This window comes from Rhinolophus ferrumequinum, chromosome X (assembly GCF_004115265.2).
Source record: "Rhinolophus ferrumequinum isolate MPI-CBG mRhiFer1 chromosome X, mRhiFer1_v1.p, whole genome shotgun sequence".
Taxonomy (NCBI): Eukaryota; Metazoa; Chordata; class Mammalia; order Chiroptera; family Rhinolophidae; genus Rhinolophus; species Rhinolophus ferrumequinum.
In genome coordinates this window covers 45,161,484-45,181,264 of record NC_046284.1, presented here as the reverse complement: position 1 = coordinate 45,181,264, position 19,781 = coordinate 45,161,484, and the positions used below count along the sequence as shown (strand labels likewise).

The 19,781-nt window shown below is 40.8% G+C and overlaps 1 protein-coding gene across 1 annotated transcript in view; it reads right to left on the bottom strand.

Annotated features, from left to right (window-relative positions):
- The window catches only part of GUCY2F (guanylate cyclase 2F, retinal), a 115,765-nt gene that overhangs the window by 80,783 nt on the left and 15,201 nt on the right, over positions 1 to 19,781 (bottom strand). The window contains 4 exon segments of the mRNA XM_033132114.1: positions 11,327 to 11,421; positions 12,806 to 12,862; positions 12,865 to 13,070; positions 13,072 to 13,109. Of these exon segments, the coding sequence (XP_032988005.1) occupies positions 11,327 to 11,421; positions 12,806 to 12,862; positions 12,865 to 13,070; positions 13,072 to 13,109 (396 nt within the window).

The following is a 19,781-nucleotide window of genomic DNA, read 5'->3' as shown; positions in this document are numbered from 1 at the left end:
AATGAGAGATCAAAAGACACATAGAAACAAATGACAATGAAAATACATTCTACCAAAATTTTGGGGACACAGCGAAAGCAGTTTTAAGAGGGAAATTTATATCATTACAGGCCTATCTTAAGAAACAAGAAAAATCCCAGATAAATAACCTCATGTTACACCTTAAAGAACTAGAAAAAGAACAAATGAAACCCAAAGTCAGCAGAAGGAAGGAAATGATAAAAATCAGAGCAGAATTAAATGAAATAGAGAACAAAAAGACAACAGAAAAAAATAATGCAGCAAAGAACTGGTTCTTTAAAAATATTAATAAAATTGACAAACCCTTGGCTAGACTCACTAAGATAAAAAGAGAAAAGACATTAAGTAAACATAATCAGAAATGGAAGAGGGGAAGAAATCAGGGATGCCATAGAAATACAAAGGATCATCCAAAAATACTATGAAGGATTATATGCCACCAAATTCAATAACCTAGAAGAAATGGACATGTGCTTAGAAACCTATAGCCTTCCTAGGCTGAATCACAAAGAATTGGAAAACCTAAATAGGCTGAACAACAGTAAGGAAATTGAATCTATAATGTGAAACCTTCCCAAAAGCAAAACTCCAGGACCAGATGGCTTCACTAGTGAATTCTACCAAACATTGAAAGAGGATCTAACTAACACCTGTCCTACTCAAACTCTTCCAAAAATTGAAGAAGAGACAATACTCCATAACTCATTTTATGAGGCCAATATTACCCTGATACAAAAATCTGGTAAGGATAACACACACAAAAAGGAAATTACAGACAAATATCTCTGATGAATACAGATGCAAAAAATCCTAAACAAAATTCTAGCCAATCAAATGCAACAATGCATAAAAAGATTATACATCACGACCAAGTGAGGTTCATCCCAGGGGCACAAGGATGGTTCAACATATGCAAACGGATCAATGTGATACATCACATAAACAAAATACAGGACAAAAATCATATGATTATATCAATTGATGCAGAAAAAGCATTTGACAAGATACAACATCCATTTATGATTAAAGCACCTAATAAAATGGGTATAGAAGGAAAATACCTCAACATAATAAAGGCCACACATGACAAACCCTCAGCTACTATCATAGTTAATGGTGAAAAACTGAAGCCCTTTCCTCTGTGTTCAAGAACATGACAGGTCTGTCCCGTATCACCTCTACTTTTCAACATACCATATTTCCCCTAAAATAAGACCAATCTTATATTAACTTTTACTGCAAAAGACGCATTAGGGGCTTATTTTCAGGGGATGTCTCATTTTTCCATGTACAACAATCTACATTTATTCATGTACAAAAATCTACATTTATTCAAATAGTCATGCCATCTTCTTCTGGAACACTGTCATAACTCCCCAAACCCCGAATTCCAGCTTGAATTTCTTGCAACTCCATTTCCTGTAGAACCATTGGCCCCAATCTCTCATGTCCAGCAACAGAGCTCTCCTTAAATGAGCACTTCTTCTCCATGTAGCCTGCTCGTAGTGCATTGGCAACACAGCTGTCAGTGATTTTATCCCATGGATTCTTCACCCAAGTCACAATCTCTTACAGGCTAGGCTTCACAAAGTTTCCACGCTGATTTCTCTCCATTCTGTTTTCAATGCAGTCATTGATTTCCATGTGCAAATGAATGGCTTGTTTATTGCAATATCAAGAGTCTGGAGTCTGGAGATAGGCACTCATTCCTGCGGGAATCATTATTTGATCTATTCTTCTCTCTGCAAGGAAGTTCTTCATGTCTTTAGCACAGTGAGCGCTGGCTGAATCCCAGACCAGCAGACCTCTTTGGCCACTTCGCAAAACAAGTGGCAGCATTAAATCGACCCACTTCCTTATAACTGCTTGTGTGCACCAGGCTTTTTCGGTTTCAAGAACATAAATGCCTGAAACATGTTCAACCTTATCTTTCTTTCTCTTAGTGATGATTAGAGGTGGGGCTTTCTTTCCATCCAGACGAATTGCCAAAAATACAGGTAACACGTGCACTTTTAGTGGAGAGAATGTACATTGATGAGGCACCCCTCTGATCAATTGTCGTTTGAGATCCTTGGCCCATAAACACTGCAGTTTCATCCATACCAATCATGTTGGTATTTAGAAAATTTGATGCCATTAACAAAGGACTTGAATGCAAGTGCACGATTAATAACTTCAGTACCTTCAACAGTGCTGTCGATCTTCTTAAAGAGAGTTCATATCACTAAAGGAAGCTATCCAGCCAGTGTTGTGGTGCTTTCAATACTTCTGGGGATATTTCTAACTGTGGTGCCATTGCAAGGGCAAATGCTTGAATATCAGCCCTGCACACAACCAAAGCCTTTGCTCTCCTGTCAGCAATCCATTCACAGATGATGTCTTCCAGCTCAGGAAATAATGGTTGCCGACCTGATCCACGCTTGCGCTTCTTAGCATTTCCCTCATCCACCTGTTGACTGAGGTTATGTACTCTGCTCGCCATTTTGAACCATTTGGAGATCCAACTTCTTCTCTTTGCAGAAAGCCATAAGATTCTTGCCCCAGGAGTCCTCCATGATTCCTTTCTTATACTCGACGGAATAGCTCTGTCTTTTAGCACTCATCTTGTCTGGGGGTCAAACTATTATTCCCTTTAAACCATTTAATCAAGTGTTAATTGAAGACTTACGAGACAGGAGTGGCAACAAAAATGATGACAGTTAAGAATGATGGTCCACACAAAGGCGACAAAAAATTGCAGGCACCAAAATTCAGAAAACATTTCTTTATTTCACAGGAGTGCATTAAGTACATCTGTTACAACACATGAAGTATTGAATTGTAAAGATTCATATCACAAACAACCACGTCCGCTTATTATCCAGTGCGCATGTTTTTGTGCATTGTGTCTGTTCCCCAATTGGTCATTCAGCAATAAGTCTCAAGTTTATCTGTTTACTTAGGAATTTACCTCTCATCCAAAGGCGTCCACTTGGTTATTTACAAATACTTAACTATAATTTATGTTATCATTTATTTTAAGTATTAATGTCAATAATATTATTTATTTATATTTAATTATACATTATTATTATTTTATAAATCAATACATCTGTCGTGTGTTGCAAAGGACATACTAAATGCGTCCGTCTGGCTGACGATCTTAACTGGGGATTATTTGGGGGTTAGGGCTTATATTACAAGCATCCTGAAAAATCATGCTTGGGCTTATTTTCTGGTTAGGTCTTATTTTCCGCAAAACATGATAGTAGTGGAAGTCCTAGCCGGAGCAATCAGGCAAGAGAAAAAATAAAAGGTACCTAAATAGGGAATGAAAAAGTTAAATTGTTACTTTTTGCAGATAACATGATGCTATATATAGAAAACCCTAAAGACTCCACCAAAAAGCTATTAGAAACAATAAAACAAATGCAGTAAAGTTGCCAGCTACAAAATCAACGTACAAAAGTCCACTGCTTTCCTATATACTAACAACGAAATCTCAGAAAAAGAAAAAACAAACAATTCCTTTCGCAATTGCAACAAAAATAATAAAATACCTAGGAATAAACTTAACCAAGGATGTGAAATACTTATATAAGTATTGAAAACTATAAGACATTTGTAAAAGAAATTGAAGAAGACACAAAGAAATGGAAAGACATTTTGTGTTCATGAATTGGAAGAATCAACATAGTTAAAATGGCCATATTACCCAAAGAAATATACAGATTTAATGAAACCCCCTCAAAATACCAAGGGCATTTTTTAAAGAAATAGAACAAAAAATCATCAGATTTGTATGGAAATACAAAATACCCCGAATAGCTAAAGCAATCCAAAGAAAAAAGAACAATGCTGGAGGTACCACACTCCCTGACTTCCGCTTGTACTATGGGGCAACAATAACCAAAACAGTATGGTATTGGCAGAAAAACAGACACAGAGACCACTGGAATAGAATTAAGAACCCAGAAATAAACCCACATATAGATGGACAGATAATTTTCCACAAAGAAGCCTACAACATACAGTGAAGAAAAGACAGCCACTTCAATAAATGGTGCTAGGAGAAATGGAAAGCCACGTGCAAAAGAATGAATCTAGACGGCTCTCTGTCACCATGTACAAAAATTAACACAAAGTAATTCAAAGACCTACACATAAGACCTGAAACAATAAAATGCATGGAAGAAAACATAGGTCCTAAACTTATGGACCTTGGGTTCAAAGAACACTTTATGAATTTGACTCCAAAGGCAAGGGAAATAAAAGCTAAAATAAATGAATGGGACTATATCAAACTGGAAAGTTTCTACACAGCAAAAGAAACCATTGACAAAATAAAGAGGCAACCAACTGAATGGGAGAAGATTTTTGCAAACACTGCCTCCGATATGGGGCTAATATCCAAAATATATAAGGAACTCAAACAACTCAACAACAGAAAAACAAACAATCCAATTACAAAATGGGCAGAGGACCTGAAGAGACATTTCTCCAAAGAGGACATACAAATGGCCAATAGACGTATGAAAAAATGCTCAACATCACTAATCACCAGAGAAATGCAAATAAAAACCACAATGAGATATCACCTCACACCAGTCAGAATGGCTATCATCAACAAGACAAATAGTAACAAGTGTTGGAGAGGCTGTGGAGAAAAAAAGGAACCCTCATACACTGTTGGTGGGAATGCAGACTTGTGCAACCATTACGGAAGGCAGTGTGGAGGTTCCTCAAAAACTTATGAATAGAATTACCATATGACCCAGCAATTCCTCTCCTGGGTATCTACCAAAAAAATTCTGAAAACATTTATTGGTAAAGATATATGTGCTCCAATGCTCATTGTAGCTTTATTTATGATGTCCAAGACATGGATGGAAACAACCAAAGTGTCCTTCAATAGATGAATGGATAAAGAAGTTGTGGTATATATACATGATGGAATACTATTCTGCTATAAGAAAATATGAAATAGTACCATTTGCGACAACATGGATGGATCTTGAGATTAGTATGCTGAGCGAAGTAAGTCAGATAGAAAATGTTGAAAACCGTATGATTTCACTGATATGTGGCATATAAAACTGAAAACAACAAAAGAACAAGACAAACAAGTGAAGAAACAAAAACTCATAGACACAGACAATAGTTTAGTGATTACCAGAGAGTAAGGTGGGTGGTGGTAGATGAGGGTACAGGGCATCAAATATATGGTGATGGAAGGAGAACTGACTCTGGGTGGTGAACACACAATGGGATTTATAGATGATGTAATACAGAATTGTACACCTGAAATCTATGTAATTTTTACTAACAATTGTCACCCCAATAAATTTAAAAAAAAAGAAACTATAAAGGGAAATTAAAGATTTTATGGTTTTATTAGGAAAAAAAAAAAAACATTAAGCAAATTGTGTGAGATCCCCTAGCCTGAGGCAAACCTAGAACTCAAACACTTGGTCCCTTGCTGTGGGCCCCGGTTTCCATCCACAAGACCACTTGTCTTGCAAAGTTGCATCTATGCATTGGCAAAGCAACAGGTTGAAAAGTGAAAAAATGCAATCAGTTGGTTGCTTTGTCTACACAATTCCAAACAATTGGGCTGACTGGCTTTTTTTTTTTTTAATTTACTGAATTGGTCTCTTGTCTGAGCATTACATAGACACAGTTTAAACCTGATTCTCTCCAAGCGTGCCCATTAATTTGGAGTGTAATTATTTCCTACAAATCAATTATTAGACATAGGAGTTTATGATGTCTATCCACACCGCCAGGTAGGTAATCTCAGTTGAGCTGACTAGGCAACTTCAGGACCTAGAGGGAACCTTGGATTAGTCCATGTGGTTGTTTTGTTCTGTTTTGTCTTGGGGGCTCTGACAGCTAGAGTTTGGCTTCATTTTATTCCATAACCACTTAATGGTCGCCCTGTGGAATGCATTTAAACTGAGTGCCAGTGTCATGGAGGGACTCAGCTCCCGCTCTGCATAAGAATGCAGGATATGATGAGGCCAAAGGGAACACCAACGGAGCCATGGATAGGTGAGTCATACCACTATATTCTCGCTGGCGGCTGGTGGAGACACAACAGCAAACATCCACCAGTACCCCAATGAAGGGTCTTCCTGCACCCCCGTCTTGCTGGTGGTCAGTTGAGACACAAGAAGTAGGATCAACACAATCCGCAATCCATAATCCGCTTGCTAACCGCACTTGCTAGCAGCAATCCACCTTCCGCTTCTCTGCCAACCAATTTGCTAGCTGCAATCCGTACTTGCTAGCATAGCCACGGCAGTAATATTAGTGGCTAATGGCTAACTGGTAACAGTTGATGGCCAACCAGCCACAGATGATGGCCATCTACTACCCGAGCCAGCATCTTTCCATGTGAGGCGGAGAGCCTGGAAACTGCTCTCTGGGACTCTGTCCCCACAGCCAGAGTGGGGTAAACAAGCACTGAAGCAAAGTGCTTAGTCAAGGTGCTCTAAGAAGTCTACAGTGTCACTGTAGCTTTAAGTACCAGCAACCCAATCCATTTTTCTCAGTAACTCCACAGGTTTGTAAACAAACAATGTGTTTCTAATTGTCTGCCAACAAATATGTCCCTTATCACTGTGGGAGCTGCTGCCCTGCAGAGAAAATTAAAAGAGCCCTGTAGTGAATTCTTGGGTAGAGCACATGAATCTTTTGGCAAAGTAAAGTATCACTCCCTAACTTATGTGTTTCATATGTGTAGTGAATTGTGTTAAAGCAGGCACACCTGTCAAAATAATCATGCTACAGAATACACTCAAGTAGAAAGAGAACTGGACTCCCAATCCAAAGACCTGGAGTGTAGTGCAGATTCTGTCATGAATTAGCCGGATGACCTTGGATAAATAATTTGACTCTTCACGCCCCCAGTGACCTTCTCTATTTAGCGGGAAATTGTCTTTGCATTGCCCATTTTTATATAGTTGTTTTGAAAATCTAATGAGAGAATGTATATGAACGCACTCGGAAATGCATGAAGCACTGTGACAGTGTAAGGGCTCATTATTATCATTATCATCATTAGTATTACAAAGCATGGGAGAGCTTTATAGAAAGGAGAGTCAATCTGGTTCAGATGAGGGAGAAAGGAGGAGTTCAAAGAATCCCTTGTTTTGGTGTGGTTGGATTCTTTGCCTGTCTTTCATTCTGAAAAAACTTAAACAACCAAATATAGAAAATGAAGGAATAGAGAGTCACTCTCCTGCAAGTAATCACCACCTATTACGGAAACTCATCAGCCACTCAGCTTTTCTGATTGCAGCCATGGTGGGCAGAGAGAGAGAGGTAGGCAGCAAAGAGAAGGCATCTTTTGTGCTTTGTTAACTAAGGAACCAGGGAACTAGTGACTCTGGAAAATAATGTGCTTCTCTCCCATCTCTGAGTTTTCTGTGACCACTTGAAGCACCAATTGTCTCAAACTCATGTCACTTCACAATCATTTTAATCTCTAATCATGTCCCTCTCCAATCATTTTCTTCTCCAGGCTTCTTTTCCCTTCAACCCACAAGCTCCAAACAAATCCCACACCTCCCAACTCCAGGATTTTTTTTCTTTTTTCCTTCTCTTACCAAGAATTGCAGATTGGGCTCACTCCAAGCCCAAAGAACCAGTTCATCCCATGGGAAAGACCAGTAATACTGGTTATTTGGGGTAAGGGAGCAGGGCGTTGGTAACAACTAACATAAGCAGCTGAATAACTCCTTTTCTCAGCTTGCCATGGGATGTTCTGGCATTGGGTAGCCGGAGTCCATTACCCCTCAAATCTCACTAGAGGGGAAGCTTTTTGAGTGAATAACATTTATTTTCACTAAATATCTAATGATGTTAATTACTTTATTCTTTGGCAGCAGCTAACTTAAAGACATTAAATTTCTGTTCTGAGCGGGTGTCATGCAGGGTGTCATGCGGGCTCTCTGGTCCCACTCCCCACATAAGAACGCAGGACATGGTGAGGCCAAAAAGGAACACCAACGGAGCCATAGGTAGGGGAGTCATACTACTATATTCTCGCTGGCAGCTGGGTTGGAGACACAGGAAACAGAAGCCACATGATCTTCAACCTGCTGTCTGCTTCTCAGCCAACCAATCAACCCCACTTGCTAACTACACTCCGCCGTGCTAACTGCAATCCGCTCTTGCTAGCTCAGCCACCATCTTCTCGCTAGCCCCCAATTCCGCTGCTAGCATAGCCACTCACATGTTACAGCTGACGGCCAACTAGTCACAGCTGATTGGCCATCCAATCACAGTGATGGCCATTTACTGCCTGAGCCAGCACCTTTCCACATGAGGCTGGGAGCCTGGAAACTGCACTCCTGGCTCTGTCCCCATACTCCACCCCTACAAGGTCTTGCCTCACAATCTACACGACAAGTGTCTTCCACAAGGGGCCCTGTGCGAGGAGCCTGGAGGTGAATGCAATATCCTGGACACAGCCAGGCTCTCTGGGCACAGCCAAGATTTTTCAGGGTACCACCAGTCCTTCTGAGCACAGTCTCCCCAGACACAGCCAGGGCCTCTCAGGGCACTGCCACTCTCTCTGGGCACAGCCAGACTTCCTGGACACAGCCAGGGCCTCTCAGGACACTGTCAGTCTGTCTCACATATTCTCAACAGTGGCCGGTTAAGACACAAAAGCAAACATCCACCAGTTCCACTGCATGGTGGTATGTTCCCAAGCAAACTGTCAAGCGGTCCATTAAATTAGGGATGGAAGGCAATTCCCCATAGTCCACAGTCATTCACCAGGACTGTGCATTAGCCTCACAATGTGTGCCCTCTCCACAGGGCGAGGGCTCCAAGTCCTCCCCAACCTGGGGGTGAGGGCCTCAGTAAGCACTTCCCAGCCCACAGGGCCACAACGACCTTTGCTTTCTCTGGCCTATGCTGGTTGGAGAACCGTCCATGTCTTCCCACCCCTCCACAGGGGTCCAGCTCTCCAGCAGCTGCTCTTCCTGGTCTTCCTGAGACTGAGTGTTCATACGCACAAACTGCTCCACTGCCCTTTGGAGAGCTTTGGCCAGCACCGTACCCTGCTCGCTGCACCATGTGTCATGTAGGGTGTCATACGGTGTTTCTTCTGGGGTCTGTAGTCCCGCTCCCCACATAAGAACGCAGGATATGGTGAGGCCAAAAAGGAACACCCATGGAGCCACAGATAGGGGAGTGTCACGTGGGGGACCCTGCAGGGTCTCTGGTCCCACTCCCCACACAAGAACGCAGGATATGGCTAGGCCAAAAAGGAATACCCACGGAGCCATAGGTAGGGAAGTCATACCACTATGGTCTCACTGGAGGCTGGGTTTACATGACGTGCGACCTGCTGTCCGCTTTGCTGCCAACCGACCGACTCTCCTCCACTCTCCTTCAGTCTCCTCCTCTCTCCTCGACTTCCCTCCGTAGCCACGGCAGTTATATTAGTGGCCAATGGCTCAATGGTTACAGCTGACGGCCAACCAGCCACAGCTGATGGCTATCTACTACCTGAGTCAGCAACTTTCCACATGAGGCCGAAAGCCTGGAAATTGCTTTCTGGGGCTCTGTCCCCACACGGAGTCAGTCATACCACTACAGTCTCGCTGGCAGCTGGGTTGGAGACACACGAAGCAGGAGCTACACGATCCACAACCCGCCATACATTTCTCTCTGCCAACCAACCAACCCCACTTGCTAGCTGCAATCCGCTCTTGCTAGCTCAGCCACCATCTTCTTGCTAGCCCCTATTTGCTATAGCGTAGCTACAGCAGTTATATCAGTGGCCAATGGCTCACTGGTTACAGCTGACGGCCAACTAGCCACAGCTGATAGCCATCCAATCACAGTTGATGGCCATTTGCTACCCGAGTGAGCACCTTTCCATGTGAGGCCAAGAGCCTGGAAACTGCACTCCTGGCTTTGTCCCCACAGCAGGGATATTTCACAGTCACAGAAATTAAAAGAAAAACTTCCTTTGAGCTGATATCTTTATCAAGGGTGTTTTACCAATTCACAAGCTACCTAGTACTACTCTGTATGGCTTTACCAAGTTTCTAATACTGAGATTTTATAATAGTGTTTTTTTTCACAGCAATGCCAACATATTAAACACTAAGAGTAATACCTGTTATAGTTTCAATCCAGGATTTCACAGATTCATTAGAATATCAGAGCTGGAAGTCTACTTAAAGATCATCTAATTGAATTCCTTTATTTTCCAAATGAGAAAATTCTGGCCAAAAGAGGTTTAGCATCTTGTCTAAATTTATACAGCTACTTAATACATTCGAGACATTTTTTTCTTGAAACTCACCAAAATATCTCTACTCCATTCTCTACCAAGTTCATGTCACGCTATTGTCAGAACCACCCTTACAAAGAGATAACAAAGGTATGGTTTGCAGGGTGGAAGGGGTAAAGTAGAAGGGTTGTAGTTGATTTCATTTTTCACTTTCCCCAAATCATCCTAACATGGGGAAGTTCCAACTGTTAAAATGCAAAGATTATAAGAAAGGGGTGTCATATTAAGCCATCTTCAGCCATTTATCCCAGATCCTGAATTAGTTTATGAGAGTAGTTGGTCACCTACCTAAGGGAGGAAGACAAAGACTTGATAATAATGATGATGTTAATGATTAGCTAGGATAGCTTTTTTCCAAGGAAGAAGGACAGTAAAAATCTTGACTATGATACCCTGGGCAAAAGGCATGAGTGTCAAAGGATTTGGGGCTCCCAACAATCAACAGGGAGAGTCCCATGTGCCTCGGAAGGAGTTGAGATTTACCATTTGTTTAGTACCTACCATGAGTCAGATACTGTTCTAGGTGCTTTACTTACTTTAGTTGGTTTAATCCCTATTACAATCCTGTGAGTTAGTACCATAATCCCTAAATCTAGGATTCTAGCCAAAGTCTGCCTAATTCTTGGAAGTTGTTAAAATACCCCAACTCCATTTCCTACAAGTCCATACCATTTGGGGAAGGAGGTGGTTATTAGGAGACGCTGCCAGTGGAAAAGGGAACACAGATGAGGAGTAGTCAGGCCCTAGACTACCAGTTTTCTTATTTCACGATAGTGTTGAGAGCCAGATCTACTCACAGGCAACAACACTGACAATGCAGCTCAGGAAGTTATTCTTGGGATCATGAAAACACTTCACCCTAAATGGGGCCAGTAGGGATGGTAAATCACTATAGAAAAAAGAAAATCACTGGGTCATGTAATGAGGCAATTGTACTATAATATGACTTCCTGGAAATCAATATTAACAAGATTATTATGGCCTTACATTTTTATATAAAAAAAGAACAAAAATGTACGTTGTAAAGTAAGCAAACCCATTAATACACAGCAGGGCTATAAGCAAAGCAAGGCAGACCATCACGTCAAAGGCAGGATCAATGCCTGCAGAGAGCAAGAGCAAGAGGAAGAATGGCATTATCAGAGAGAGGCTGTAAATAAAGGGCAGCACAGAACGACTTCTCATGCTTCCTGGTGACTCTAAAATCAAGCCACATCTACCTAACTTAATTCCATTTTTCCACGGCACAGTCTGTCTTGTTGACTTTATGGACACAGAAAGCAATTTCACTGTTCTGAAGCAAAAGCACTCACCACTCTGACAATAACAAATCACACATACTAAGGCTGACCCAGGTATTTCTTTGGAGGAAAAAGTCCACAAATGGAAAACTTTGAGTACCTTAATTTAAGTTGGACGGCAATAGAGTTCTTGAGAATAAATATGTTATCTCACCTGTGAAGGGTAAGTATTATGTTGCCTTCATAAAACAAAAGACCTTTTTAATTCACCTGATCCCATAGACTTTTTGAGTTATAGAGATAAAACATAGCACTTGTCCTTTAAGGGTGAGCCTGGTTTTGATAATTAGTGTTTTCATCAGGATGTAAATTGGCCTCTGGAAAAGCTAAATATTTGGATGGATTACTAAGATTTCAGAGGGAAATATATGATGGCGTGAGTAAAGAGGTAGGTGGGTATGTCATGCTAAAGCAAAATAGAAACCAAAGTCCATTTCAACTATATGCATTTGGTTTCAGAAAGGTGTGGTGTATTACATAGAAAAAATACGGATCTCCAAAGTTCCCCTCTGACTCTCAGAGATTTGATGGAGTTTCCCCTCTTCCATAAGCTACAGGGGTTCCATCAGTCAATCAAACTGCAAGTAGTTATTGGATGCCAATTGTGCTGGGCGGTCTGGGGGAGGCAGGCATAAGAATTATTAGCTATGGTCCCTTCCCCTAAGGAGCAGTCTATTTGAGAGGGGGAGATACAATCGATACATAAAAAAACAATTGAAAGCAATTTTGTGCTAAGCTGTGAGGCACAGACTTCTAATTCAATGGGAGTTCAGAGAAGAGAAGGTGTAGATATGGTATTTCTGTGGTGGGACCTGGTCGACAGGATTTGGATATATCAGGGGAAGGACAGATGATCTTTCTAGCAGGGGAAACAATCGCAGCCTACAAAAGACTGAGGAGAAGGCTCATACATTCCTCTTATTAGAGTACCCTTTCTGAGAGTGGAATCCTTTTAAAAACAAGTGGGGGCAGCTTTTAAATTGTGGATGGTTATTCAAGACTGCAAAGTACCACTTATTGTCATTATTTTACATTAACTACGTAGAGTGCCAATATATTTATGTCATCCGAATGCAAATGACTGATGCTATGAGTGTTCCAATATTAAAATATGCCTTCTCCTAAACAGGTTCCCTTGTAACCCAAATTGAGCTAAATTGACTACCGGTGATTTCCCATTCCTTACCTACTCGGCAGATCTTGCCTTCTGCAAACCAGCATTTTGCATCTGCTCGAGGGGGCACTGTTCCATGTCCACAGTGTAAGTACTATAAAGTTCCCATTCTTTCCAGTTGGTGTCCAAGATTACATATTCTGAAATTCCAAGTCCATTTGAATCTGTCCTTATCAACTGGTTGAATCCATAGAACTGCATGTTTCTGGAATGCTGAACCAGGCTTGCAGCACTAGTCTGTCCATTTTCTTTCAGAGCATTATTCATGTCTTTTGTGATAAATTGAATTGTAGACGGTTCCAAACAACAGTGAAACCTATTTTTTAAAATTACAATTACCTTGAGCCCTAGTCACCCTAGAATAATCTCAGAGTGTATTCCAAGCCTGTGTTCATTATTATGGGTTGTGTGTCTGAGTCGAGGAGAGCTATGAAGACCCAGAGGGAAAAAAAAAAAAAAAAGGTTTCTGAGGACTTTCCTGCTTTCTCCCTTGAATTTTTCTGTGTTGCTCCCCCAGGCCTTCACATCTTTATCAAATATGACCATTTTATGAGCAAACCAAGTCATACACAACATATTTTTATGTTCCTAAATGAAGAAAGTGATTTAGAGTTATAAAGGGCATAAAAAAAAAAAAGACCACTAGCCAAGTATGGGATAGACAAGAGACACTCAAAGGAAATTTGCCGGGTTAATTACTGGTGCATTATGCAAAGTAAAATCATTTTGCTGGCACTATTAGAATCCATAGTCCATGTCTTGTCCTGCCTTAGTTCAAATTGGCTATTCTCCTAGACACGTATTCCCCAGAGAAGGTGAACCCTAGAATACGGTTTTAAACACATACACATCCACAAATACAGAGCCAAATGTTGTAGTGTATGGAAAATGTGGGTTTTAATCAAGAAACCCTATATCTTACTGGTATGCAAAGTGACAAAGCCTTGGTTAGAAGGCAGTGTTAAGCAGTGAGACTGCTACAGTGAACAGCATGACTCTGCCTGCTTTATAAATGTGGTAAAAGCAACAGCATTTATATACTATGCCTGATGCACTCACTGCTCATTAAACTTGTAAGTTTATTTTTGGAACAAACCTTGTATCTTTTTCCCATAAAGGTAGAGAGGAATAGTGAAAGATCCCTCCCTCCTTCCCCCCAACACCAACTATGGCTTCATGGTTTTCCATAACATTTCACTTCTAAGATGTAGTTCAAGAAAGCTATGGTCATGCCATTTTACTGAGCTTCAGGGAAAGCTGATACTTGCCACTTTGGTTTCACAAGGTCTAGAAAGCTATCCTCCTGTAACAACATTATCTGAATTAAAGGGTTTAAAATTGAGTAAATTGTTTTTGTGTTGGAAATACAAGTCAAGTTGCAAAGAGGTGTAGCAGCTAACAAGACACTGCCATGACTTGTTAATGTAGAACAGAGGATTTTCAATCCTGGTTGCACATTAGAATTACCCAAGGACTGTCAAAATACCAATGCCAAACCCAACCCAGATCAACAAAATGAGACACTTTAGGTTTGAGACCCAGTGACTAGTATTACTGAAAGCTCCCCAGGGGTTCTAACATACATACAGAGTTTAAAACCGACAGAGTAAAAGACACACTGGCCTATGGTCTGTTCCTAATAACAGGATGTTGGTCAAATTACTTATCTACCCTGTCTGGGCTTCAGTTTCTTCCTCTCCAAAATGTAAATACAGAATCATGAATGTCTAAACCTTGGAGATTATCTATTCTAGCTATCTTACTGTCTAGATAGGAAAGGGAAACCCAAAGTAGTAAAGTGATTTGTCAAGGTCACTCACGTAGGCATAAAATCAGGACTAGAACCAAGTCCTGTTTCTTAATTTAGCGTTCATCATTGAAATAGCTGTTCCCTGTGGTCCCGTCTAGTTCTGAAATCCTGTGAAATTTACCAACTCATGATCTAGTCGAGGGACAAAATTTAGCTTGCAGACATTTTTGTTTGGTGTACATACAAACAAACAAAATGGTGTTATGCTTCATCTCTCTGATCTTTTAACATTGGAGTGCCCCACAGCTCAGTCCTTGGTTTTCTTCTCTATTGACATTCAATCTGTTGGTAATCTCTTCTGGTCTCGTAGCTTTAAATATCATATCTATGCTATAAATCTCAAATTTACACCTCCAGCTCAGGTCTCTTTCCTAAATTCCAGACTTGTATGTTAAATTTTAATGCACCCAAAATCAAACTCCAAATCTTTACCTAAAATCCTCCTGCTCCATCTATGAGTCTTCCCCATTTTTGTTAGCAGTTGCACCCGTCTTCCAGTTGTTCAGGCTAAAAACCTTGCCTCAGATAACAGAGATAATTAATAACAGCACAGAAATCAACACCTCAGTCTCATGGCTTTTATTCCAATGATCTCCCTTTACCAAGTCTCCCTCAGCATGCTCTATAGAACTAGGCATGGTGAATGGGGGATATGTGCTGCTGCCAAGACATCTACACTTAGTTGCCTAGCACACATTGAGGTCCCTTAAGGGGTTTTCACTAACCCTCCCTCCTGACATTCTCAGATGCTTCATTTAATTGTCTTTAAGATTTCTGCAAGAGCCTGCATGTTTTCTGGGGCTTTGGTAGTTTATGACAATGAGTGAAGGCTGGAAGGTGGAGCATAAAATCAATACTAGTAAAACAAATGAGTAAGAAAGAAAGAAAGAAAAAAAAACCCGCAGGGCAGCAAGCCCCTGAAAGCAGGGAGAATGCTGGTATGCTGTTTTGAAAGGCACAGAGCCTTCTGGGAAAGAGACTGCATCTACCTAAAGCCAAAACACAAAGACTGAAACCCTTAAAAACAACACCATCACCTCTGAGTTGACCCATCCACAGGGTTTTCAGCTGGCCAGGCTATGCTGCCCTTTGTACTCTCGGATTGACCTCTATTAGAGCTGACTGACAGCAACTCACCAAGATGACTGAAACCTGAACCCTGTTCTTCATTCTCTAGCTTCTGCCACATAACTCTCTCTCTCTCTCTCTCTCTCTCTCTCTCTCTCTCTCTCTCTCTCTCTCTCTCTCTCTCTCTCCCCCCTCCCTCCCTTCCACAAAAGTGTGGTAGGGGGACCTGAAACTAAGGGAAAGAGCATAGCTGTAGCAACAGCATTCAGTTGCAAAAGAGTGGCTGTCACAATGGCACTGCAGAGGGCTTGGATTTGTGTTCTAGCTGGTCTGTCTTCCTGTTTCACCCACTGTGCCCTTTGGCAATGGGAATTTCCCCTTCCCATAAATCAAAGGCACACTTTGTTAGCATTGATCACAAAAGGTCTCTAGTTGCAGCTGCTGCAAATAATGAGAAAAAGAAGAGGTAGAGGGTGGGACAAAGGAAGAAAAGGTACTTTCAACAGCCCTCTGTCCTAGCTTCTGATTACAGCTCCAAAAAGGAAAGACAGGTTTGGTAGGAACTTCTGTCAGATAGATGCCCTTGTTAACATCACAGCCCAGAATGGTAAAATCACTGATGACTCAGTCTATTGGTTTCGTCTGCTTATGGACCTAAACATGAATGAACAAATGAATTTTGAATAAATGAATGATAATTAAAACTTGTCCTTGATTGTTATTCATTGACTTTAGCTAGCCCTACCCTAGGCTTTTTGGAGTGTGTATCCAAAAGAACAAAGTCTGGGTCAAGAGTAGTGATATTTGAATTTGTTCAACTTAGTGGTTCATGCTGTCCTTAAGTTGATTATCATCAGTTCAGATTTACTGAGTTTGAAAGACACAAAACTGGCTTCCAAAGAATTTTGTCCTTGGAAGCATGCATTAAAATGTACCTAGGTTAGAAAGCATTGTTTGAAGGACAAAATGGCAACACCACTTTTGAACAAAAAGCTAGGCATGTGCAGAGATCAAGAAACCAAAGGGTAATTGAATTTCTGTTATTAAAGGTGGTATCTCCAATAATGTATGATCTCAACCCTTGGACTTAGCCAAGAGATGGCTAATAGCCCAATCTGTTTGATATTATGCTCATGAACACAATACCTTTATTTTATACAGAATGAGGTACAAAAATAATGAAGTACAAAAAGCTGCAGGAAACCTTTTCTGACAACCTTTCTGGTGGGCCTTGTCTTGGAATGCTCCAGTACTAACCACATTTGCTTAAGCCTAGCACGCCCCTGTCAGGGACCCATATTTAAGGTAATGGAAAAAATAGGTGCAAGGAGCTTAAGTACCCCTGTGCTTGCTGAGAAACCCAGAGGATTTCCTTTGCTTAGCCAAATAAGGCCACATTTGGAAAAAATATCCAAAATGTGTGTTCCAGAAATATGCATTTTTAGTCAATAGAATTTCCTTGAAAACAAGGGAATACAATGACAGAAGAATGCAGGCACTAAGACCTTATTTCAGAAGTCTATTCTGTGCCAAAATATAAAGGTACGAAGTGATAACCCTTGCCCAATCATCCTGAGACCAAATTAGGAAGTTTGTCACTGGTGTCCCCCCCATCTCTCTATTCTGGTTTATTGTTCTTTCATGAGTCCTCATAGCTCTATCATCTCCTATATCAGAGGGAAACAATCCAATAAACTTATTCAAATCAAAGTATTTGTCACTTAGGAATATTACTTTGTTAGAATAAAACATTAGACATGAAACACAGTGTAGTTTTTTTTAAAGCTAATATGTTGCTAAAAGGTCAGGTTTTGGTAGCAAACTTGGTTTGGAATCCCAGCTTCACCACCTGCCAGATGTATGGCCTTGGACAAGTTACCTTGAGCCTCAGTTTTATTATCCGTAAAATGGAGATAGTAATAATTAATTTGTTGGCTTGGTCTGAGGAGTCTATGAGATCATTTATATAAACAACCTTGTGCAGAGTGAGCACTAAATTCAGGATAGCTGCTATTGTTTGCATTTCAGAAGAGGAGCACAGGGATCCCTCATGGAATATCATCCTGGAAGTGCGATGTTCAAGTCCCAGTCTTGAATTTGACCAATAAATAATAACATCCCGGTTTTAGACCCAGTGTCTTAATACTGTGAAATGGTAAAAACTATTCCCCTTCATTGGGAAAATATTTCTATTTTGTTCTCCATTATACCAGCTGCTGAGTACCAACCCATAGTAATAATAAAAATAACAACATCAATAATAATAATAATGATAATTGTTATTATTATTATTTATTATTTATTTATTGAGGAGTTATTAGGTGCCAGGCAAGCTATTTATGTGTTAACTCATTTAATCCTTACAACAACACTATGAGGTAGGTACTATTATTATTCTCAATTTAAAAATAATAAAAAGACACAGAACTTAAATAAATTTACAGCAGTCCACCTTCAAAGCCCACACTCTTAGCTACCATGTTATATCTGAGATTAATAAATACTTGCTTTTAGTTAACGGACTCTGGTAAGTCCACCAATAAAAGAATATCATATACACCCTTTTGTAACTTCTTTTTTCTTTTTCATGACTTCCTGATTAAAGATAGTGAAATCAAGATTTTTTTTCTTCACTCTCTTCCTCCTCTTAAACATCACTCCTAAACAACAAAAAGAACAAGAAACAAAAACATTAAACCTCCATATCTAATGGCATTAGCAGAGTCTGTAACCCTAAACCACAGAAGATGAAGATGGAAAGCTGCTACAGGAGAGGTAACTAATTAAGCAGAGTGGTGGGCGATTAAACCTAAGTACTTGAAGAGAGGAATATTGGTGAGCAACAAGCAGATTTGCCCCCTGAGAATCTGGAAAGGCTTAGGAATTAGAGGCACCAATTACTATGGAAATGGGGGTGAGGCAGAGCTCTGAAAAAGGGAGAGCTGTTTGACCTGCTGTGTATGGAGCAGACATCTGCTATTCCCAGCTCTACTAAGGACAGTGAAATCTCTACAAGAAACAAGTTAAAATGCTTCTGAGCAGCTCCAGATTGGGCCACTTGACCCAAAGCAAGGTGGGAGTTAGGTGGGCCACAAAAAAGAGTAATGAAGTTAAAGTATTCATACTTAATATTGAGAGTCCCGTCTCCTTCCCACAACATGGCTCCTAAAATACTGACAGCCAGGATTATGACTCCCAAGAAGGAAATTGGAGCATTCTTCTCTGAAGAAAGTGACTAGCTCAAGAGGCAAGACCTACAAATATTGACAAAATAAACAAACAAACAAAAACCACGGCTGGTTAGCCAGTTGCCCTATACTGAAACCCCCTGGTCAACATACCCACCATGTACATACACCTTCAAATACTCCTTTTAGAGCTTCATTCTTAAATATGAAGAGAAAGCCAGGATCACCAGACATTTAAGGAAAGCTTCCAACATGAAATAAAAAGACCCAAACAAAGAAGCATGAAAAATTAGAAACTGAGGAAAGCACAGAGAGCAGAAGAAAACATCAAAGAAACAATAATGAATATCTTCAGAGAAAGAAGAGAAAATGCTATATTCATGAAACAAAGGCAGGATGTTATTAAACTAGAATAATCAAACAACAAGAATCGACTCTTGGAATTTAAAAAAATGTGATAGGAGGGCCCGCCCGGTGGCTCAGGCGGTTAGAGCTCCATGCTCCTAACTCCGAAGGCTGCCGGTTCGATTCCCACATGGGCCAGTGGGCTCTCAACCACAAGGATGCCAGTTCCATTCCTCAAGTCCCTCAAGGGATGGTGGGCTCCGTCCCCTGCAACTAAGATTGAACAGGGCACCTTGAGCTGAGCTGCCGCTGAGCTCCCAAATGGCTCAGTTGGTTGGAGTGCGTCCTCTCAGCCACAAGGTTGCCAGTTCGACTCCCGCAGGAGATGGTGGGCTGTGCCCCCTGCAACTAGCAATAGCGACTGGACCTGGAGCTGGGCTGTGTCCTCCACAACTAAGACTGAAAGGACAACAACTTGAAGCTGAACAGCACCCTGCACAACTAAAATTGAAAGGACAACAACTTGACTTGGAAAAAATTCCTGGAAGTACACACTGTTCCCCAATAAAGTCCTATA